The sequence below is a fragment of the Phocoena phocoena genome, chromosome 7 (assembly GCF_963924675.1).
Source record: "Phocoena phocoena chromosome 7, mPhoPho1.1, whole genome shotgun sequence".
NCBI lineage: Eukaryota > Metazoa > Chordata > Mammalia > Artiodactyla > Phocoenidae > Phocoena > Phocoena phocoena.
The window spans coordinates 71,973,829-71,998,912 of record NC_089225.1 but is presented as its reverse complement, the minus strand read 5'-3'; the positions used below and the strand labels follow the sequence as shown (position 1 = coordinate 71,998,912).

Below are 25,084 nucleotides of genomic sequence, written 5' to 3'. Positions count from 1 at the left end.
ACTTTATATCACAGAAATCTCTGGGTGTTAATGGTAGCAAATGGTCCATGGAGTGGATGTGCCATAATTTATTGAGCCATTCCCATTAGTGGAGCAAGCACTTTAATTCCAGTTTTCTCTACCATACTGTTGTAACAAACAACCTTGTGGGTGTGTTCATATGGGCTAGTGCTCTTATTTTTATGGGGTAGATTCCTAGAAATGTATTTACTAGTCAAAGGTATTGATATAAGTATTTTAAATTTTAATAGGTATTGTCAAGATTGCTTTCCAAATAGGTTGTAAAATTCACATTTCCATCAGCAAAGTGTATGAAGACCCTCTTTCCCATAACTCCATTAATAGCAGGTATTTTCATTCCTTTTCATTTTTGCCTACCTGATTGTTAGGAAATAGTATCTCTTTTTACTTTGCTTTTCTCTGACTACATGTGAGGCTGGGCATTCTTTTTCACATTTATTGGTTACTTGGATGTGCACTTTGTCAATTCCCCATTCACTTTCTTCTATTGAGCTCTCTCATCAATTTCGAAGGGTTCTTTACATATTAAAATGTTACTTTAAAAATATTTTTATGGTAAATAACTCTTTCATATGAGTTGCTAATATTTACCTCAATCTATCATAAGTCTTTTGGCTTTATGACACATTTTCCATACAAAAAAATCTTTAAATGTGGTGAAAAATCCACCTTTTTGTATAGTTTTGAGGGGTCTAGCCTTGGTTAAAAGTCTCCCAACTCTTAAATTATACATGTTTTCCTGAATTTTATTCTAACTTTTCTTTAAAAATTGTCTTTCATCTACATAGAATTCTTTCTATAGAGATCCAACTTTTTCTTCTGGATTGATAGACAATTATACTAGCAAGATTCTTTAAATAATCATTTTTTCCCGACTGAACTGAAATGCCATCTTTTTGCATGTTAATTTTCTCATGTAATAATTCTCCACCACCCTCTGTTATGCTCCGCTAGTCTAGTTATATGTCAAAGCTATTGATTATAATGTAAGTTATATAATATATTTATACCTTATAAATAAATATACTACACTTTGCAGTATATTTCAGGTTCTTGTATGGCAAGTCCTCCTCCCCTCAACTTGGAGACAATGACCTGGTGGTTAATTGGTTGAAAGCACACACTCTGGAGTCAAATTGAATCTTGGCTTCAAGTTGCTTCACATCTTTCTATCTCAGCATACCTATCTGTAAAATCAGGATGATAGTACTGATCACAAACAGTTGCTGTGAAGATTAAATGAAATAAAACATAGAACACTTAGAAAATTCCCTGATGTATTTTAAGCACTGAAAAATTAATTAGCTTTTGTAATTTTCTTAACTGTTGTGCAACATTTCTTTCATATGAACTTTATTGCCTCTTTCTTTCAATCCAAGTCCTCCAAAAGCAACTCTTGGAAGTCTAACTTTAATTGCATTAAATATATGTATTCATTTTGGGATAATTAACATTTGTAGGATAAAGTCCCAATCCTAAAATTCTGTTATGCTTATTCTATGTTGTGTTTTTAATTTATGCCATCTCAGATCTTGTTTAAAGTCTTTAGTATGACCCTAGTTTAATTGATGTAAAATGTGTAACTTTCTTGTTAATTTATTCCTAAGTTTTAAAAATACTTTCATTACTATTTTGAATGCAACATTATCCCCATTGTCAGTCTGAGATGATTATTGCCAGTGTAGAAAAAAGGTGTCATCTTGTTCATTCATTCTAGAATTTTTTTATTAGTCTCGTTTTTTCTAGATATACATTTACATCCTCAACAAGAGAGATGTGTGTATACCTTCTTTATCAATATTTACATTTAGGATTCCATTTTCTTGTCTTTATACTCTCATCTAAATATTCTTCGATTATAATGATGATGTATCCTTGTTATCATGAGAACAAGGGTGAAAGGGTGACTGAAGGATCCTACTAGACATAAGCAAAGGACATTGATTCTTTTACTATCAGTAAAGGATGTGTCTTGCCATACAGAGAGCAGGAGACTCAGAGCATCATCTCCACTGTTCACATCTCCCAAAGGCAGCCTCACTACCAGTGACAGTGGTCAACCAGGGTGAGGATACCATCAGGTCTTTGAGAAGCAAAGTTGCCATCTCCAGGAATATTTCATACCTTGCTGTCCTCTTTCAACTAATCTCAAGACTCTTTTATATCTTCCTGGCTACTAGGGTTAGGTGACTAATAAAAACTCGAGAAGGATTTAAAGACAGCATCTTTACCAACACTGCGATTGAATAATATGCTTTTTCTATTTTTTCTCAGTTAGGAAGGAATTATTGTAATTTATTTATCTTCTCATTTGATTATTCAACAAGCATTTCTGAGGTTCCTATAAGGTGACAGCTACTTCAAGTTCCATCTTGAAGAAGACCAGTTCCTGATTTTGAAAGATGCTGAGTATAGATGGGGAATAAGACATAGAAATAAATAATGGAAATGCTATGTGATAAGTTTTATGATACAAATTGGTATCGAGATGTGTGCAAGATCTAGAATTTTACCTTCCTCTCAAACTAACAAATGAGCTTGTTGTTGTTTCATGGGTGCCAGATAAAGCATGAGACTTCCGGATCAGTGGCAAAGACTTTATTATTCACAGCAAAAGTAGTAGTCAGAGCTTCATGCCCATTTGCATTGGTTTCCCATGTCCCCCAGGTCCTACAGGGGTGACACAGATCCAGCACACTCAGTGGGTTGTGTAACAGGAGAGGAACAATTAGCTTGAGGAATTCACTGCTTTTATAGCTAGGGGAAGCAAGCCTGCTCTTTAGCTGGGGGGAGACGTTAGCTCATCACTTAAGGTTGCTTGCTGCAAATACAACCCCGAAAAATGAGACAAGTGATGAGTGGTCAGGGCTTTGTATTCTTGGCATACCAGCAAGATCACACAGGGACACTCAGGGTCCATGTCAGATTGCCTCTACAAATAGCAAGTATAACTGCCAGAGGTTATTAAGACCTAAGTCATCTCAGGAAAAGTGATTTAATAATTTTACAATCAAACACATGGTAATTTTCTGTTGGTTTGTTTAACCACTGCAACTATCTTGAGGTTCCATGAAGAAAGGTTAATCCTTGAACAGATTTATCATAGGAAATACTATAAAGATAATTTCCAGGGAAAATAAAGTTAAATGCACCTGTGGCTGTAGGGGTCCAGTTAAATAAACAAGGAATGCATTTTTTATAAAGCAGTAGTGATTTGGAAAGGTCATAGTTTGTGGACTGAGATAAATCTGGTTTTTGAAGAGCTCCTTTACCTTAGCTTCTGAATTCTATGACTTTTCACAAATGACATGACCTCTGGGCTTCCTAATATGTACCTTGCAGGCTATTGTCAGCTTTTATAATGCACCCAGCATATAATAGGCATTCAGTAAATGACAGGTTCTGTTATTGTTATGTTCAAACATATAAATGATAAGTAGAGTTTGTTAGCATCTACCTTGTTCTCTTCCTGTCATTTTGAATTAAGCAATTCATTTATCTCAATTACAAGACTCTGAGTTCCCCAAAAGCATTGAATTTTAGTCATCATAATGATCTAACTAGGTTCCGACTCTCCTTTTTTTTTTTTTTTTTTTGCGGTACGCGGGCCTCTCACTGTTGTGGCCTCTCCCGTTGCGGAGCACAGGCTCCGGACGCGCAGGCTCAGCGGCCATGGCTCACGGGCCCAGTCGCTCCGTGGCATGTGGGATCTCCCCGGACCGGGGCACAGACCCGTGTCCCCTGCATCGGCAGGCGGACTCTCAACCACTGCGCCACCAGGGAAGCCCCCGACTCTCCTTTTTTCTCTTCTCACCTGAATAACAAATTTTCAAAGCCAACATTCATCTTTTACAAAAACCTTTGCATAAATAAAGAAAAGAGAAAGATCTGATATGGAGTATATATGTGTAATTTATCACTACTTATTGCGTTTTAATCATATAAGTAACACATGCTTAATTATTTTTTAAAATTCCAACAATACCAAAGAATTGAGGTGAAAGTGAAAATATCCAGCCACCCAATCCCATTTCCCCAAGGATGATCATTAATGAGAGTTCGTCACATTCCTTCCCAGGCCTTTTTCTTTGCATAGAAAATGTAGTACTGATCATTTTCTTCCAAAGATGTTATGAATGATGCTCAGGTGGGAGCACTGTATTACTATTTCTAATTGCTAGCTTGTATGAGTTGAGTTTTTATTTAAAGCAGCTTTTAATGCATGTGTGCCCGTGTGCAAGTTAATCCTAAAGAAATGCTGGGAAAGTCCCTACTCTTTAATGTTTTGAAAACCCCCCAATACATAATCTTCCTTTTTCTGGAGTTTATCTTGTATTCATGTAAATATATTTCCCAGAATACAACTCGGTGCTCATTGACTTCTTAATCAGTTTTCTTCCTTTCTGTGAAACTAATAAGAAGATTTTTATCTTGTTTTTACTGATTTACCATTTATGAGCTTTAAACTCTCCTAACACCCTGATGAGGCAACATAGAAAACTTCTATTTTTAGAGTGTTTTACAAGTTACAAAGCTCTTTCTCAATTGTCTGGCATGCTCCTCACAATGACTCTATGACAAATGATAAGTATTAATATCTCAACTGACTGCGGGGCAATTAGAGTAATGAAGGTTAAGAAGTGACTTGCCTAAGGTCACACAGCTAGTAACAGCCACAAGTGCAGGTTCCCCTGACTTTATATAGAGAATGCTCCAGCTGCTTCACAGAGCAATTGTCTAGGATGAGTTAAGCCTTCACAGACATAGAACATGCTGCCAGAAATAGACTCCAAATTTATAAAAAACATACTTGATGCCTTTAAGAAGTATTATCTTTTTTTTTTTTTTTTTTTTTTTGCGGTACGCGGACCTCTCACTGTTGTGGCCTCTCCCGTTGCGGAGCACAGGCTCCGGACGCGCAGGCTCACGGACCCACCGCTCCGCGGCATGTGGGATCTTCCCGGAACCGGGGCACGAACCCGTGTCCCCTGCATCGGCAGGCGGACTCTCAACCACTGCGCCACCAGGGAAGCCCCTAAGAAGTATTTTCTTTTAATTTAAAAAATAGACCAAGACAAACTATACCTGCAGTTAATTTTTAGTTAGTTTGTTTTAAGATGGATGTATTATTATTAGCATAAATAGAAATGGGACATTAATTATTTGTATCCATGGAGAATCTATACCTCACTTCTCTTTTATCAAGAAAATCTTTGTGGTGATGAGAGAATTTAAAACTAACTGAACAAGAGAGGCAGGCAACTCTAGTCATTTGAATTTGTTCATTCCTGGCAAAAGGAATAGCACAAAGATATGTGAGAACTGTGACTTCAGAATGACAATTTTTAAAAATAGGCTTAATTTTTTTTTTTTTTTTTTTTTAGAGCTGTCTCAGTTTACAGAATAATTGAGTGGAAAGTACGGAGAGTTCCCATATACTCCCTTAGCCTCTCCCTCCAACCCCTGGCAGAGACTTTCCCCTGTTATTAACATCTTGAATTATTAGTGTTGTACATTTGTTATAATTGATGAACCAATAATACATTATTATTAAAGTTCATAGTTTACATTAAGGTTCATTCTTTGTGTTACACAGTTCTTTGAGTTCTAACAAATGCCTAATGTCATGTATCCACCATCACAGTAGCATACAGAATAGTTTCACTGCCCTGAAAATCCCCTGTGCTCCACTCAGCCCTCCATCCCTCCCCTCAAACCTTTGGCAGCCACTGATCTTTTTACTGTCTCCATAGTTTTGCCTTACAGTATTCCCGTAGCAATATGTTTTCAAGTTTCCTCCATGTCTTTGTGTAGCTTGACAGCTCATTTCTTTTTTATCACTGAATAATACTCCGTCATAGAAATCTACACAGTTTGCTTATCCATTCACCCATTCAAGGACATCTTGGTTGCTTCCAAGTTTTGATGATTATGAATAAGGTTGCTATAAATATTTGTATGCTGATTTTTATGTGAACATAAGCTTTTAATTCATTTGGGTAAATACCTAGGAGCATGTTTGCTGGTTTGTATGATAAGAGTAATTTTAGCTTTGTGAGAAAATGCCAAACTGTCTTCCAAAGTGGCTGTACCATTTAATAGTTCCTGTTGCACCATATCCTCACCAGCATTTGGTGAGGTCAGCGTTTTGAATTTTAACCTAATAGATGTGGAGTGGTACCTTATTGTTATTTTAATTATCATGAAAGAAAATTGCTTTTTAAATCTATTAGACTGACCATTCTACATCTAAATCAGCCTTAAGACAACTGGATTAGCTCTTCTTCAATTTAGTAGTTTTTTTTCACCATAGACATATCCTTATGATTCTAGTGAGGAAATCTTAGGAAGAAGCCATTAAGAAAAATCGTGTGCTCAGAACAAAGGGAAGGAAACAATAAGAAGCTGAAGCTGAGAGTGTGTTGTCATAGCCAGTGTGTTTGACACTGGTAAGGAGCAAGGATAAACATGATTTAACAGCAGTACTTGGGATGATAAAAGGGGAGAGACTGAGCTGGCAGCCAGAAGTGTGCAGTGGATCGCAGATTGCCAATAAAAACGTGAATGAAAACATTTTACTCTGTAATTGGAGACAACTGCTTCATATCTCAGAGGTACCATAAAAGAAGAAATATCAACATTTGAGTGTAGTATGGTTGTAGGTAGTTTAAAAAATGAGAAGTCAAAAATTTCTCGGGCTTCCCTGGTGGCGCAGTGGTTGAGAGTCCGCCTGCCGATGCAGGGGACACAGGTTCGTGCCCCAGTGCGGGAAGATCCCACATGCCACGGAGCTGCTAGGCCTGTGAGCCATGGCCGCTGAGCCTGCGCGTCCGGAGCCTGTGCTCCGCAACGGGAGAGGCCACAACAGTGAGAGGCCCATGTACCGAAAAAAAAAAAAAATTCTCAAATTGAGGTTAGGAGGAGAGCTGGAATAGCAGACTTCCCTGCTTATATCCCTTGGACCTTATCATTTTAGTTCAATCAGGTGGACTTAAAAATGCCAGCATCTGTGTCTTTTTGCTTTAGGGCTAATAACGACAAGAGCTGATGTAAAAATACTCCAGTTCCCAAAGGCCTTGGGCAGATAACTCTAAGGCACATGTTCTACCCTATTCCCAGTGTTCCCAGCCAATCTTAGCCAATGGCTGGATAACACACCCTTTACTGGATGCCTTCTCTTCCTCCTCTCACTTACCCGCTCCCATAACTGTGTGTTTTGGGATGAACTCCCATTTATATTTCTTGCACTGGAATCTTTGTCTCAGGGTTAACTTCTAGAGAAATCTAGGCTCAGACAGTTTTTGGCTACATATTTCTTCAGAATCCTACTTCCCCTTTGGTTACTGTTGCCTTCCTCTTTCAAGGCTCTCCTGAAACTTCTTTTATTTGCCCTGGGACCCATTACATCTCAACCTGCAGGTGCCAGGTCACTACAGCCAGAGAGCACATCTGATAAATCCTTAACAATGCAGAGGAAATTAATTAAATGTAGTGTTAACTCTCCCTCATATCTTTGCATTCTAAAGGGGATCCTGGGGGAAGAAATTCAAAAGAGTGAAAGTCTAGTTGTGAAATCTCAGATTTTGTGCCACCTGAACGGAGGAGGTTATTTTGAGCAGCCTTATCACTTCCTTTACCTCTGACTCTGGTACTCCTTGGACCACCACCAAAAAAGGAGATGAACTAGTCATTCTTTAGTGACAAGTCAAATTTAGAAATTAGATGGAAGGTAGTAGAATGTGAAGGAAAGCCAAGGAATTTAGCACAAAGCAGAAAAAAATCATAAAATAGCACATTTGTTGATTCTAAGACAACTTTTTTCTGCATTTTATCATCTCTGAAATCAAAGCACATCTTACATTCGATAGCATCTCTCAATTGCTATTGTTAGGTAGCAATCACAATGGCATTGCCATTTCCTGTGATGTAGAATTGGGTCATAGCTATTCATGTTGTTGTCACTTCAGCTGAATTATGTGCACAGTTGGTACAACACATTGAATTTAATTGCTGTTTAAGTGTCGTCAGTATAATACTGTGATTTAGGAATGAAACAAATAGTTTTCATGTATGCAGGATGGGACAGGAACAAATCAGCAGGGCGTAATTTGATATTTGTTAAGCAAGTTAATAGTCGCTGGATGGATGGTCCTAAATTCCACCTTTTCTTAGAAAGCAACAATAAAGTGCTTTGCGGGATGTAAGAAAGGAAGGAAGATGTCCACTAGTAGAAGCTGTATTATATTTTATTATTGAGACTCATGCAAAAGGATTGCCTGTCATACACACAGCAACAGTGACAAGAGAAATCAGCAAATTCCTCACAATAGAGGAATAAAATCTCAGCACAATAGCAGGCTGGAGTAAATGAATCATGCATTGCACAGGATTATCATTAAGATGTATAATATCCATTTATCAGAAACGTCCTGCTGATTTTGAACAGAATGCACTTAACTTCCAGCATGATGCCACTGAGGAAAAATTAAAATATGTGTTTAATCAAATAGGTAATGCTGGGAATTGGAGGTGGTTTTCTTTGACAAGACAAAATTACACTGTCAATGCAAAAGGATTTTTTTTTTTAATTTTATTATTTTTTTAAATTGGAATATAGTTGCTTTACAGTGTTGTGTTAGTTTCTGCTGTACAGCAAAGCAAATCAGTTATACGTATACATATATCCACTCTTTTTTAGATTTCCTTCTCATTTAGGTCACCACAGATCATTGAGTAGAGTTCCCGGTGCTGTAATAGGTTCTCATTAGTTATCTATTTTATACATAGTAGTGTATATATGTCGATCCCAACCTTCTACTTCATCCCACCCTCCCCTTCCCCCCTTGGTAATCATAAGTTTGTCCTCTACATCTGTGACTCTATTTCTGCTTTGCAAATAAGGTCATTTGTACCATTTTTTTAGATTGTACATATAAGCAATATTATACAATACTTATTTTTCTCTTTCTGACTTATCTCACTCTGTATGACAGTCTCTAGGTCTATCCACATCTCTGCCAATGCCACTGTTTCATTCCTTTTTATGGCTGAGTAATATTCCATTGTATATATGCACCACATCTCCTTTATCTGTTCCTATACTGATGGACATTTAGGTTGCTTCCATGTCCTGGCTATTGTAAATAGCGCTGCAGTGAACATTAGGGTGCATGCACCCTTTCAAACTATGGTTTTCTCCAGATATATGCCTAGGAGTGAGATTGCTGTGTCGTATGATAGCTCTATTTTTAGTTTTTTAAGGCTTTTTAGGGTTTTTTAACCCTAACCCTAACCCTAACCGTAACTTCCATACTGTTATCCATAGTGGCTATACCAATTTATATTCCCACCAAAAGTGTAAGAGGGTTCCCCAAAAAGATCTTTAAAAGGATCAAGGGTACGAGTTTGGATTATGAAAAGCAATGTATCACTGTAATCTTATGCCTAGCTGACAACTGCTGAAGGTACCACTATATTTAATTTAAACTGTAAGCAATGTCTACGAATAAGAACTTCTTCAAAGATATTAGGAGTGAACCAAAAGAGTACAGGTGGTGGTTGAGCTGACAGAGTATTGGTTAGACATCTTCTGGAACAGACATCTAGGAACCTGCTATATAGTCTAGTTCTCAGTGACTTTATGGACATGTATCTGAACAGTTGCCTATTAATTTCATGTAAAAGTATAATGGTTGTGAATCATGATGGTATGGCTAGGCCACTACAACCCTCAATGCTTCAGTCATCAAATCATTTCAGGACCATTTGCAGAAGGAATGTGAGTGAGTCCTGGTTCTTGTCTGAAAACTTTCTGTTGAAAACTTCTGGTAAAATCAAGGAAGTGCCAGCATCAAAACTCACAGAATGTAGGTAATAGTGGTGCACATTTTAAAGAAATGCTGCATCACTGACTTTCTTGATGGCCCAGAGGACATTATTTTATGGGAAAAAACATGAATGCCAATGAATCTAATTTGAAAAGAGATTCAGAAAAGTTGAATTGTAAATATGCAAAGAAGTTTTATGAATACATAACCAATTTATTTCATGTATATTTACTCTTTTATATAGGTATGATGTGAATATGTGATATTAAATATCTATATGTTTAAGTAAATCCAGAATTCTTTCAGTAGGATGAAATAAAAATTCTAAGTGATAATAAGTATTATGTCATAGTTTATATTTTGGTTTCAAGGCAAAAAGCATTCTTAACAATAAAGGTCGGTTCATAGTATTGAAAGATTTGACTCACTAGTAATACATAACAAGTCTGAATGTGTATGAAAGAACCACAAGAAGAAAAATTCACAAACTAGATTTTAACATGCCTCTTTCAATATTTGATAAAATTAATGAGGCAAAAAAATCAGCAAGGATTTTTTGAACAAAACAATTAACAAAGTTGGGTTAATAAACTTGTATAAGACATTTGCACCCAACAGCTGCAGAATTCACATTTTTTACAAGCTCACATGGAATATTTACAAAAAGTCTATATGCTGGGCCACAAAGCAAGTTTCAATAAATTTTAAGTGACTGAAGTCGTTCAGAACATCTATTCTGATCAGAATTTTTAAATCTATAACAATCAATAAGAAGGATAATAGAAAATCCCTATCTTTGGAAATTAACCAATACATTTCTAAATAAATCATAGTATGAAGGTGAAGTTCTGACTGATATTAGATAAATGAAAAGGGGAAAAAATATTATCAATACTCATACAAGATGTGATTTGTATTTGCAGAAAATCCAAAACAATCTACAGATGAATTTTTAGACTTGGTAATAGATATTACAAGTACATTATTAGAATTATTAAGAGTTTAGCAAAGTTGATGGATTTAAAGTCAATATATAAAAGTCAAATATATTTCTACATACCAGTGAAAACAATTGGGAAAGAAAGATACTATCCATTATGAAAAATACCAGCTACATAGAAATAAACCTATCAAAAAATGTATAAGATCTCTGTGGAAAATTATAATGCTTAATAGAGAGACATTAAAGAAGACTTAAATAAATAGATTAGAACACAAAGATGCCAAGTATCTAAAGATTTAGTGCCATTCAAATTCTCAACTTGTGTGTGTGTGTATGTGTGTTTGTAGCTTGACAAGGTGATTCCAAAATTTATGTGAAAAATGCAAAGGAAAACTATTCTACTTGACGTCAAAAAACTTACTATACAACTCTAGTAATTAAGACGGTCTGTTGATAAAGCAGATAGAACCATAAGATGGGATGGAGTCAGAAGCAAACCATCCATATATGGGCACTTGATTTATGACAGTTGGCCCAGCAGAGCAGTGGTAAAAGAACAGAATGTTCAATAAATATTGTTGGAACTGATATTCATATAGAAAAAAGTGAAAGGGACCTCTCATTATTCAGAACTCCAAGTGAATTACAATTAAGGGCAAAATTCTAACGGCTTAATATATATATATATATATATATATATATATAGGAATAAATCTCCATGGCTGTAGATTAGGGAAAGATTTCTTAAGTCATAAAAAGCACTAACCATAAACAGAAGAGTTAATAAATTTGACTTCACTAAAACTAAAAACTTCTATTTATTGACGCTAAGAGATAGTGAAAAGAGAGCCACAGAGTAGAAGATATTTGCAGTACCTACACGTAAGACAGACAGACACACGCTAGAAAAAGGGCAATTTCTCTTCCGTCCTTCCTCCCACCAACACACACTTAGGGGTGGGTTTTCTTTTGTTATTTCTGTTTTTCTGTTTGTGCTTTTTTTGGGGGGGGGTGTCCATGGTCCATATACATGGTAACTACTGAAAGGTGAACATAACTACATCTTTGATAACGAAAATTTAAAATGCTAATTTGAGACTCACAGACATAGAAAACAAACTTATGGTTACCAAAAGGGAAAGTGGAGGGGGGTTGATAAACTAGAAGTCTGGGATTAACAGATACACACTACTATCTATAAAATAGATAAACAACAAGGACCTACTGTATAGCACAGGGAACTATATTCAATATTTTGTAATAACCTATAATGGAAAAGAATTATACATATATGGCTGAATCACTTTGCTGTACACCTGAAACTAACACAACATTGTAAATCAACTATACTTCAATAAAAAATAAATTTTAAAAGGCTGATCATTAAAAAAAGTGCTACTTTGGTTTTGAATCTATAGCGATCAATTTTCCATAAGATGTTTTCATCTCATACATTTAAGTGAGAGCTAAGTTAGGAAAAATGCAAAAAGAAAGTGAAAAAATAGCCTGGATAAAAACAATAGTGATTCTTTACTCTTAACAAAGGAGAAAAAATGAATAATTTAACCTCACAAGACAAGGGGGAAACCAAATCTGAAAGGGAAGGTAGAAGAAATTCAAGCAGGAAAGAAAAATGAAAAAGTATAGACAAAGGAGCTGAGAAATGCTGAAAGATAGTATCTGGATAATCAACAATGAAGAACTCCTGTAACAGTGAGAAAAACAAAGACAAATAGTGGTGATTTTTGGGATCTTAGAGGAACTCCTGATCTTGGATAGGAAAAGTTTTCAACGTTACATAGATAGCAGTCTCCAAATTAGCCCTGGGAGAAACCCTTTATTTTCATCAGTGGAATATTTTAAGAATAAAGGCAAAATGAGCAAACATAGCTTTTCTTGGTGAGTTAAATGGAAGGTATATGGGAAAACAAATCAATGGGAAAATTTAAAAATAAGAACAAATTCAAACTAGGAAGAATCTGAAATTGTCAGCATGCAGGAATCAGAAATTTGGTATCCCTGCTTAATGAATAGGATAATTTTAATTTCTTTACCTTAAGAGTTTCTGTCAATTCAATTTTGTTTTTTTCTTTCGGAGTGTTCTCATTTAAAGGGGAAAAATGTTTTAAAATCTATAGAATATGGAAAAGCAGGAAACCAGATACTTGGTGTTTGCCCTGGTTTTGCAAATAGAAATGCTAATTAGAATGCATCATCTAATAAAATTGTGGCCATGGTCAAGGCCTTAAAAATGTTTACAACCAATAACCTCATTTCTTTCCAAGAAAGACCCTTTGGTTTACTAGTCTGTATAATCTACTTTTATTAATTTTCCACTTTTATCTTTTCTGCTATTGCCCTTTGGCCATTTCATGGATAATTAGCACCTCCTTCAGACAGGAGGGCAGAGGGAAACTAAATAAAGGCATTTGTCTACATTTATTGTGTTTCCTGTTAATCCTGCCATGGAAGGGTCTAGTAACAAAGAAGTTTAACACTACTGAATAAAATGATGGTGTTTTTCAAATTAATCCTGTAAACCAAGAAAACCTGTAGGTGCCTGGCAGGTAAAATAAATGAGTGCCTAGGTCACTCAGTGCTGGATACTATGGAAACTATGGGTAGTACATGTTCCCCTGAAGGGATTACAATATTTCAACTTACACAACATACCTTATGGCTGAATTAGACCCACAGGCTGCCAGTTTACAGTATCTGAACCATTAGCATCGGTAATAAAAAAATGTATATACTTAGATGTCATAAAAATATTGTTGCTAAAATGTGTGTGATAGAGTTTCTCTCTAGCATACTGATATAGTTATGAGCTAATTGACATGAAGAGCACCAAACAGGGGCCAAAAGAAATGCGTTAGGCACACCATGTAGTACAGAGTTAACAAATGAACAGCTGGGACCACCCTAGTTCATAATAATTTACAAAGAAGTAACTCTTGTAAAACTTATCCTAAGCCCAAAGTAAACTGATCCTCCTGAGTGTGTGTTCAGGGCCTTTCCTACAGAGGTGCTCAAGAACTATTTTTAATTATTAAAAATAACTTTTAGAGACAGCAATATGCTGCATAGGCATCTACATTCACAATATTAGTTTCTGTGGTTTTATAATAGAATAGGTTGTTGAAACAAATCCCAAATGATTTCACATATTTATTTGGAGATTATTTTTGATTTGCAAATAGTGATGTATATATTGAAGATTTTGTGTTGTTTTTCACTTTTTTTCAGGGAAAATTTCATGGAAATCCGATGCATGTGTCTGTGGTCATTTCAAATTGTTTAAGGGAAGAGAGGAGAATATTGGCTGCAGCCAACATGCCTGTTCAGGTAACATTTTCTTCCATTGTAATCTTGTTATCACCTGGAACTCAATTTTTCTGAAACAGAAATTCTAGTCTTCTTTCCAGCCATCTTCTTCTACCTATGCTGATGGTCCCGTCATCCTTCCAGTCACTTGGAATCAAGGTCTTGGGATTATCTTTGAATAGTTCCTTTTCTCTGCCTCCTTATTGAGATAACTACCAAGTCTTTCTAGAGTTTGTTTCTGGAATCCTATCTATACATCCTTTTCTGTTTCCACTGCTCACACTCTGGTCCGTGGTCTTACTATATCAGTTGAGGAATAGAGTAACCACCTCTGGGCTGAATTCCTAACTACCATTTAGGCTCTGTTTCTCTCAGCATGTTTATCCTCAGGGATTGATCTTGCGCAAACCCTTCAGTAGTTCCCAATTTCCTACCCCACAAGTCCAAACTACTCCACGAGCAGGAATTTTGTCTTACAGAAACTCCATAAATATTTGCTTGTTTATTGTTTCAGTGTGCTTTGCCTTGCCAATAATATTTTAGATTATATTTTATCCCACTATGCTGAATGAACTCAGGGCCCCCATCAAAGATAAATAGAGGAATATGAAGTCCCTGGGAATACTTTTGCAGTTAATCCTTTTGAAAAGGAAAGAGCGTGTGAATAATCAACTTTCCACATGTCACACTCTATAAGTTAGTAAATCACACTAGTGTATTTTTTTTATTATTTTTTTTTATTTTGCGGTAGGCGGGCTTCTCACTGCTGTGGCCCCTCCCACTGCGGAGCACAGCTCCGGACGCGCAGGCTCAGCGGCCATGGCTCACGGGGCCCAGCCGCTCCGCGGCACGTGGGATCTTCCCGGACCGGGACACGAACCCGTGTCCCCTGCATCGGCAGGCGGACTCTCAACCACTGCGCCACCAGGGAAGCCCTAGTGTATTTATTTTTGAAGATCCAAGAAAAGTATCTTTTTTCAACTATTAAAAATTCTCAGATTTAGTTGCTGTCAGGTTATGGTTGTTTTTAGAGACGTATGAAGCTTTAACAACTTACTCTTATTTTAGATGATAAAGAAGAATGGTATCACCTTTATTTAATTTAAAATCTAAAGTTAGTGAGTTTCTAAAGTAAATATAGTTTGATTCAGTGCTTTTTGGGTGAACATTGAGATGCTGTTACTAATATATGATATTCTCATATATATTCTGAGCTGTCCTTTTTCGTAGCCCTCTTATCTCTAGTCGTTTTGTCTGTGTGTGTGTGGTGTTGTTGTTCTCTTCATATGTCAGGTATCAGGCAAATTAGAAACATTTATTTGAATAGATGCTCATCAAAATCATTCCACAAATAATCTGCTAGTGCTACATACTACCACAAAAGAAACACTAGTTTGTAAATTTTGAACCAGTAGACAAATATAGGGAGATACACACACAAATACAAATAATGGGGGCCAAAATGAGAGTGAATTTTACAAAGGCTTTACCCATCTGAAGAATGTGATGTAGTTGAAAAAACACTTGATTGACAGTCAAGGACCTGGGTTCCACTTGAGATTCTGCCACTGATTTGCTGTAGATCTTAGTCAAGTCATCATCCTTTCTAACCATACGTCCCCATCCAAGTGTAAGGTGAAGGGTTTACTGACATTCTAACTCTCAACTCTAGATATCTACATAAACGTTATATCTAAGGAACTTAATGCCAGATTATTAGAGTGGCCAAGAAATGGGGCTTGCGGTTCCTAACAGTGCAGACTGGTAGTGGTCCATGGCCCTGGCGTTGGGAACCCCTGCTATAAACCATCCTCTCCTTTGGGGTGAAGTGGGGAGAATAAGGGGGAAGAGAAAGGGTTGCTTCTTCGTTTACCTGCCTGGGACATAGAGGCTTCTCCCCCACTAGGGAAAGTAAAGCATAAATGAAGCTAGATCACATTTGGAGCCCAAAGTGGTTAGCACCAGAGTTTGGACTTTACTGTAGTTGGTGGTGAGCAAAATGGGAGAGCCTTGACATCTCCAGACTTGCCTTTGAAGTTTGGTAAAGGGCGAAGGAGAAGGAAGGGGGCTGGAGACCAGGAAACCTGAACTCAGGTGGTGGGAAGGATGTGTGCAGAATGTCACACATGAGAATAAATCAAAGAGAAAGCTACTCTTAGAATTTAGAAAAGGAATTTAAGATCCTCAGATGAACACATTACTGTTAAAGAGTTCTTTGAAAAGAAGGAAACAATATTGTCCTTCTGTGCAGCCAACAGAAACATTTCACAACATTCCACTAACCTTACAGCTCCAAACATAATGAATACAGCTGTTAAAAATCATAATTTTCATATACATTTAATCACACAGAAAGCTGTTTACAACGTGTTACAGAATGAAAAATAAAGTTATAAAATCATACTTAATATGAAAAAAAAAAAAAGAAATGGGGCTTGGAGTAGCTGGTTAGCCTTTCTATTTAACCAGCCTAACATTTTTACATATTCTTTAGCAAACTCCCTTTGTTCCAATGTAAAAATAAATCTCATCCTGACAGATTCAACATCCCTAATTCTGAATTTAAGTCCAACTTAATGTAGTTTCACTATACTAATTTTTAAATTACATGTATTCATATTATAAAATTTCAAAAGCAATATGGGTCTGTTATAGAAAATTAGGGGAAAAAAATTTAACCATAAAATCATCTGTAATTTTACTGCTCAAAGATAGCACATGATAATATTTTGGGATGTGTGTGCTTCAGGTCACATGTACTTGAATTTACATGTCTATACATATATCCAGATTTTTGTAAATAAATAAATAAGTATAAATATATATACATATACAAGCAACAGAGATCACAAACATATGGTGTCTTATAATTTGCTCTATTTCTTAACAATTTAACACTACTTGTATGTCATTAAATGTTTTTCTACAGCATGTTTTTTAATGGCTGTAGAGTATTTCATATCATACTCATCCATACCTCAGTTCAAAGTATATTACATATACTGCATTCTTCATAAACCTGTTTTATCAACATCATCGAAATTTCAAGACATTGTTTTTCCAGGGACCTCTGGAGAAATCCTTACAAAGTTCTTCAGTTTCAGAAAGACAGAGGAATGTGGAGCACAAAGTGGCTGCCATTAAAAATAGTGTGCAGGTGAGTGAACTCTTACAGACACCAGGAAAGTCTAGCTGTTGTCGCCATACTATGCATCTTTCTCTTGTGTGCCCAAAGTTAGTGCGTACAGAAATCATAGGGTAATTTGTTATAAGATAAATATCTCTCACACAGTACGTTCATATTAGAAAAAGTTTCTTTGAGGGAAGCTTTTACCTTCAATTTACTGGAGATTAGGGTTTCCACACCAGACTCCATCAGTGAGAAGCCATGTGACCTTCGGCGAGTAAGCTGCTTCACACCTCTAAACCTCTGCTTCTTCATCTGTAAAGTGAGGATAACCACTGTAACAGGATTGTTGTGAGGACTACGTGAGATAATACTGTATGAAAAACCTTTAGCTCAGATCTTGACACCTTTATATCTGAGCAGAAAAACGTCACCAGGTTTGGAGAAGAGTAAAAGTAAAAATCTCAAAGACAGAAATGAACAGGAAACACAGAGGAGCCACAGATATTTTTTTTCTAAGAGGTAGAGAGGAAAAAAATTTAGACTCAATTGTCATAAACTATATCGTTTGAGAATGGAGATTTTAAGCAAAAAGATAGTTGGTACATTAATACAGAGTTGTATGGAGCTAAAATGAAAAATGTATCCATACTCTCCGATAAAAAAGATATTAGTTGCATCATTTGAATTAACTGAGAAATGAGAGGCAAGATGCTGAAATTTGCAAACACTCAGGAAGAGAAAATGGAAGAGCAACTTCAGTCTGGTTCTTCTAGTGCTATTCAACGTTCATGGGCATTAGCGCTTTAGAAATGTAGATTCTGTATAGTTAGTCTGGGATATTACTGGGGATTGCAAGCACCAAACTGTGTATTTTGAAATACTGATGATGGATGATGTTGTTGCATTGACGTGCTTAATTGTAAAAAGAGTATGTTTTCTTTGTAAAAAGATGACAGAACAAGACACCAAATATTTAGAAGATCTGCAAGATGAATTTGACTACAGGTATAAAACAATTCAGACAATGGGTAAGTTTTTGTTTTGTCTATAATTCCACATAGGGACATAAAGGCAATGTGACTAGGGTTTCGTCTTTGCTGCAGAATTGATAAATTGATCCCTTTTTTTGAAGAGAGTGTGCAGGAGAAGTTAATTTATTTTGCTTCCTCCTTTTCTCTCCATATAAATATATCTTTTTACCCATGATTCAAAGTAAATTATGAAGCTCATGTGAAATCACCCCTATTTCAGGATGCATCTCCAAAAAGTAAGAACATTCTCCTATAGAATCAAAATATCATTATCACAACTAAGAAAAGTAATAATAATTGTCTAATATGATCAGGAAATTACTTATATTATCTCTAGGTGAGTCTTTTAATATAATTTTTAAAAATTAAAAGTAGAAATGTGACTTACTGTAGGAAATTTAGAAAGTAGAAAAAAGTATGACAAAATTAAAAATCACACAAAATTCTGCTACCTAGATATAAACACTGTCAAAATGTTAGTATATTTTCCTCCAGCCTTTTTCCTGCACGTTCAAATACATACATATCTATTTATTTACGAAAAAATTGAAATCATCTTGTACATAGTTTTTTGTATAGCATTTTAAGCTAAAGTTTTATTTTATGTATTTCCTCATATAAAAAAATCTTCAAAACATAATATCAATAATTGTATAAATACCAAAATGTAAGGACACTGAAATTTATTTGACTGTTTCATTGTGGTTAAATATTGAGGTTGTTTACAATTTGATGTTTTTTAAGAAATATAAGGAAAGAATGATAACATTTATAAAATCTAAGATTTACAAGTAATAACATTTAGAGTGTGTTGCAATTAGTGGGACAATTGGAGAAATTCTCATTAGTTCTAGATTAGTTAATAGGATTGTGCCAGTGTTAATCTTCTGGCTTTGAACATTGTACTATGCTTATCTAAGACACTAGAAGAAGCTGGATGAAGGATATATGGGAACTCTGTACTATTTTCGTAACTTTTTTGTAATTCTAAAATAATTTTGAAAAACACATTAAATATAAATTCTTTGTACAGATGATTTACAGAATCATCCTTAACTACTGAAATGTTAGCTTAAAATTTATCTGGGGGCTTCCCTGGTGGCGCAGCGGTTGAGGATCCGCCTGCCGATGCAGGTTCGTGCCCCAGTCCGGGAGGATCCCACATGCCGCGGAGTGGCTGGGCCCGTGAGCCGTGGCCGCTGAGCCTGCGCGTCCGGAGCCTGTGCTCTGCAACGGGAGAGGCCACAGCGGTGAGAGGCCCGCGGACCAAAAAAAAAAAAAAAATTTATCTGGAAGGAAGTAGTATGGGTGATTGTGATCAAATTCTTTATTAACTTTCCATCTAAGATTTAAAAGAGAGGATATTCGTTTTTCCTGGCATAAGTGAGATGTGACATGTCCTTCTGGCACCTTCAGGATGTCTTGACTCCATGAAATGTTATTAAATATGTTCATAATTGTATGTACAATGTTTTTTCCTTTGGAAGAAATGACACAAACACAGGTTTCATTGGCTTATCAAAGGGGTCCATGATTCTTAAAAGGTTTAGAACAACTGCACATTTAATCAAGCATTACAATTCATTGAAAGCAGCCTCAGCCTAAATTTCATATGTGAACCATGAATTTTATGAAATAGAATATACATTAAAATATACTGTTTTACATTAAAACAGTAAAATTATTTTGAACTTAGTATATTACAATTAGAGTTACTTTAGTATCTTACAGTGCTTCATAAGCATTATGAAGAATAAAAATGATTATTACTTAATCAACAAATATTTTGTTGATTATAAGTGAAAGGAAATGTTTTAAGGGAAATGAAAGATACATGGGAAACAAGTTATATCTTTGCTGGTGAAGACTGGAAAGTATTAGCTAGTGAAGTTTTGAAATGATAAAATACCATATAAGCAGGATTTTGCTACATATGGGATCTAGGAATTTGTGAATTTGTGAATTAATACAACCAGAAATGACTTCTTGGAAATCAGTGCTATTTTGTCGAGGACTTTGCCACAGCATTGTTCGGGGGCCTCTTTTCACAATAACACAATTCAGATCAGCATTCCAAAACTTCATTTATTATAGAGATGAGCAGTTGGTATAAGCAGTCACTTACTATATACCAATAAAGTTTTAGTTCAAATTAAATAATACAGTGTTTATCGTACATCTGTCATTTAAGAGGATAAATCATTTTGGGTTTTGTTCAGTCAGAGATTTTTCTTAATTTGCAACTCTTTCCCACTTCTTCTGGTTTTACTGTGAGGCTAGCCTGTTTTGCAAAGAAAAAGAGAAAGCAAAGGATTTAGTCTTTATTAGTTAATGAGACTATGTACTATAAAATGGCAACTCTTCCAGGAGATTGAGTAAAGGCATCAGGAGGGGTCAAATATGATTTAATCATAGGCGCAAAGAAGGGCCCCTTTTCTTTCTTACACATCCCAACCAACCAAGGTCATTATAAATGTAGAGATGATCTAATAAAGAATCCGTTATAAAAACATTTATATTCTCCTCTCTCCCTGCCCCCAAAAGGAACATTGTGTGAAGAATGGTGTTCTCTCAAGATCTGTAAGATAGAGAGCTCATCTCTGGCATGCTTGGATGTAATCCTTCCTGGCAGCCAGGGATTTACTTCTAAGCTCATCACTAATGGCCCCATTTAGGCTCTTGCATCATGGGATCTTAGGATGGCAGGTTACAGCTGGCTTTGGCTTTCAGGACAGAGAGCTTCGCCTTGGAGAGGACTGTAAGTCTGATCTCTTTTCCTTCACAGATCAGGGTGACAAGAACAGCGCCCTAATGAATCAGGAAGTTCTGACTCTGCAGGAAATGCTGAACAGCCTGGACTTCAAAAGAAAGGCTAGTGAAGAGCTTTAATTGGGCCTTTTGCCTATTTTTCTCCTTTTTCTACATCTAGTCCTACTAGATAAAGCTCTGAAATTAAGCTCTTTGATTTTATCAGTTCCATTTATGCTGAATGAATAAAAGGCAGTGTTTCTAGGAAGAGTATCATACTGTTTACCATGCTTCTTCACCTAAGTTTACAAAGCAGAACCCTTCTAGAGTCTATTTATCCTGCTTATGTGGTACAGGTACTGTAGCTACCATTAATTTCAAGGTGAACATTTTACCCAGTTTTTTTTTTGCCATTATTTCAGACATGACTGTTTTAGTTGCTGTACTTAATATGCTGGGGTGGGTTCTACTGCACATGTATAATTGAAATATTACTTGACGACTACTAAAACTTTGTTACAGAAATAAGTGTCCCAGTTTCTATTCTGAAAAATGACATTGTGCTAAATAATTCTGTAGATTTCAGGAGAGTCCATTGAGACCTGAACATGTTCAATCTAACCTCTTCCCAAGGAGAGGAAGAAAATTTTCTGGCTCAATAAAATATTTTGAAAGAGGAGAAATATCTCTCAATTCTACCTCTCCTTGAAAATAGACACGTTGAAGTTTAACCAGTCACTGAAATCAATAGTTTATTTCTAAAAGTTTGGCTTCATCTTTTTGTGCAGGAATTTGTGTAAGCACAAATAAATGTAAAATTTATTTTCACCCTAAATTAATTATAAACTTAAACAGTTATATATCAGATTTTAAATATGTATATATTTAACCCAAGATAAACTTAATGCTTTTATGCATAATAAATCTATGCTATACATTTTATGCATGCCATCTTATTCTACTTTGAATAAGATTTTAAGGAGAGGGGGAATCTTAGAAATAATTCAGTCCATTCACCTGACTGTATAGAGAAGAAGATCAAGTCCCAACAAAGATAAATGGCTTGTCCAAATTCACATAGCTGTGGCAAAGCCAGGGTAGAAATTCCCATCTTCTAATCCCTAGGCCTTTGAAAGTTATATTTTCCCACTATGCTTCCCCAAACCCAGATAAAGTGGTACTAAAAACTAACACAGAAAGGCTTAAATTCTAGTCAGTACATTTAAAAATAAATGCATAAACATAATTATAAGAATATAAGTTCAATTTATAAATGGCTTTTTAAGAAGCAGATATATGGCTTTTATGACTACAGGATTCAATATTGTCACAGGAGTTACAAATTCAACCTACTTATAGTAAATGATATTATGAGAGTATTTTGTGCTATTATGAGAGTGTTAACTATGGTCATGCTTCTTTCTTCATGACATTATTGAATGGCAATAATTTAATTATTTGAAAAGGCAGTGCTATGGCAGATAGAAGGTAGTATTTGGTAAAATATTTGGTCAAAATTTTAACCAAGGCTTTATCTCCCAGGTCAGACAAATTATTTTATAGGTTAAATTATGAGTAACTTTGGTTGTGTGTCTTAAGAATCTTCTCAGTAGTCACTTTTGTCTTCAGGAAGCCCTCAGTAAGATGACACAAATAGTGAATGAGACGGACTTGTTAATGAACAGCACCCTGGTGGAGGAGCTGCAAGACTGGAAGAGGCGGCAGCAAGTCGCCTGCATCGGAGGTCCACTCCACAATGGGCTCGACCAGCTCCAAAACTGGTAAAATGAACTGAATTTAGTTTCTAGTGAAAACCACAGGAAGTACACAACAGTGTCGCTTAGCCAGAGAATACAGGCTTAGACCCAAATGTCAATTCATTCAGCTTATTGATGGCTTATTAGCAGCTGGAACTCTACCGTTGAAAACAAATGGATGTAATTGTCTGAGTGTTCTTAATTTCCATCCCTTTGGGGAGAAAAATAAAGCATCTATATAAATCTATAGAATGCATAAGAATTGCTTATTTTCTTATCTAATATATCAATCTTAAAAGACTCAAATGAACTTTTTCAAATCAGCAATAAATACACTTTCTTGAAGGGCATGAGAAGCACTGGCTCCAAACACTATATCTCATTTTTAAAATGTGTATCTTAAGGTGTCAGAGTTAAATATTAGTTTTGTGTTTTCAACAAAGTGATTTATTTTTGTATTTAAATGAAAAAATCTCAAATGGCTAATACAACATGGCATCCCCTGCCTGTGTACACATGCATACATGCAATTATGTACAGATATTATCCTTTGTATTAAAAAAATGTTTTTTGGTTTTCCCCTTCATCAATGTAAAAGAAAACTATGTGAGTGAAAGAACAATTAGAAAATATAATGAAAAAGAAGGAAAATTTTCAGTTGAAATCTAAAATTGCTTTCCAAGGGTACAATCCAATCCAATGAAAAAGCACAGTAACTGGGCACCCTTGCACTAAAAGGTCTGCACTGCCAGGCCTACTTCTCAGGAAAAGTAACTGGGCTGTTTTTTAAATTTATTGATTTTCCTTGGGGAGATACTTTGTACTCTGTTGTTGTGAAAACAAGGTAAACAAAGGGAGCATAGCAGATAATGGTGCTCATACCAAATTCAGTAGGGGGTTTGCAGTTCTTTCTACAGTGTTATGTGGGGAATAAACTTTCAGTAGAAAGAGCTGCTGTCAGGGCACACGGACTTAGCAAGTCTCATGAGACTTCTGCCTCCTCTTAGTTGGAGGCCTCTTCTGTGTGCCTTTCAATCTCCCTCCTTCCCAGACTTCCAGCCCAAGCTGCCACCTCTGTTTCTAAGGTAAGATCCAAGGTAAAACTCTAAGCAGATACCTTTCTCCAGGAAGATCCACTGATAATTTTTTGGCTAATACTTAGGACCTGTAAAAAATATATATGGGGGGGTCATACTGTTTTTTTCTTCAGTATTCTTACACATAACATTCTTCATATCATGTATTTTTAAAGTTTTAAATTTGCTCTCTTTAGTGAGTGCAATATTTTTAAAATAGATGTGTTTAACAGACTTTTTAAAAAGGATAATTAAAAGGGATTTCGTTCCAGACGTTGACAAAATTTCCTAAATGATTTCTTATCTATAACTGAAGGCAAAAATTTTAAAACATTGAAAACAGTTAACATCTATCATGCATTTTAGCAAAAAGCTGGGTTAGGAAAATAAACATTAAAATAAAAACTGTCACTAACCCTTAATGGAATTAAGTGACTAATTTAATTAATTTAATAATTATTTAGTAATATTTGCTAAATATGGTTAATAGTTAAAATGGTGGATTGTTAAGTGGAAAACTATCTGCGTTTTTCATTTGCTGTTCGATAGCTTTACACTGTTGGCAGAAAGTCTGTTCCAACTCAGAAGGCAGTTGGAGAAATTAGAGGAGCAGTCTACCAAAATGACATATGAAGGGGATCCCATCCCACTGCAAAGAACACATCTGCTAGAAAGAGTCACCTTCTTGATCTGCACCCTTTTTAAGAAGTAAGTCAACACTTTGCTATACACCTGAAACTAAAACAACATTGTACATCAACTATACTTCAATTAAAAATAAAAAGGAGTAAGTCAAATGTTACCCATTTAAATGCCTCTTGGGAGCCTCAGTCCTGTGGAGTTGGGAGGACACCCTGGCTGGGGTTTTGGTGTTCAGGTGAAGGAGTGGGAGGGAAGTGTTAAACAGTGAGCCTCAGGGTGCAGTGAATAAAGCTCCAGACAGTTCCAGAAACATTTCTACTCTTCACTGTTTATTCATCAACACTTCTCCCACCACCTAACTCGGTTTTTCATGAGCCACCACATCACCCACCCAAAGTTCATTTTTCATCTTTTAGAAAAGAAGATTTCAAGGATTTCTTCTCAAGTACGTATCCAAGAAATGAAGGGTGGAGAACATGTTTATGTTTATAAGCTCATCTAAAGGAAAAAAAAAATACTAGTATGTACCAGAAATCCTAATGTCTAGCTCAAAAATGGCATGAAATTAACTTTCTACTTGATGTT

The 25,084-nt window shown here is 35.8% G+C and overlaps 1 protein-coding gene across 1 annotated transcript in view; it reads left to right on the top strand.

Moving 5' to 3' along the window:
* STAT4 (signal transducer and activator of transcription 4) overlaps positions 1-25,084 on the top strand; it is an 83,110-nt gene that overhangs the window by 30,697 nt on the left and 27,329 nt on the right. The window contains exons 3-8 of the mRNA XM_065880470.1: positions 14,038-14,136; positions 17,180-17,272; positions 18,195-18,273; positions 21,062-21,147; positions 22,654-22,805; positions 24,407-24,565. Coding sequence (XP_065736542.1) covers positions 14,038-14,136; positions 17,180-17,272; positions 18,195-18,273; positions 21,062-21,147; positions 22,654-22,805; positions 24,407-24,565 — 668 coding nt within the window. The remainder of the gene's footprint in view (positions 1-14,037; positions 14,137-17,179; positions 17,273-18,194; positions 18,274-21,061; positions 21,148-22,653; positions 22,806-24,406; positions 24,566-25,084) is intronic.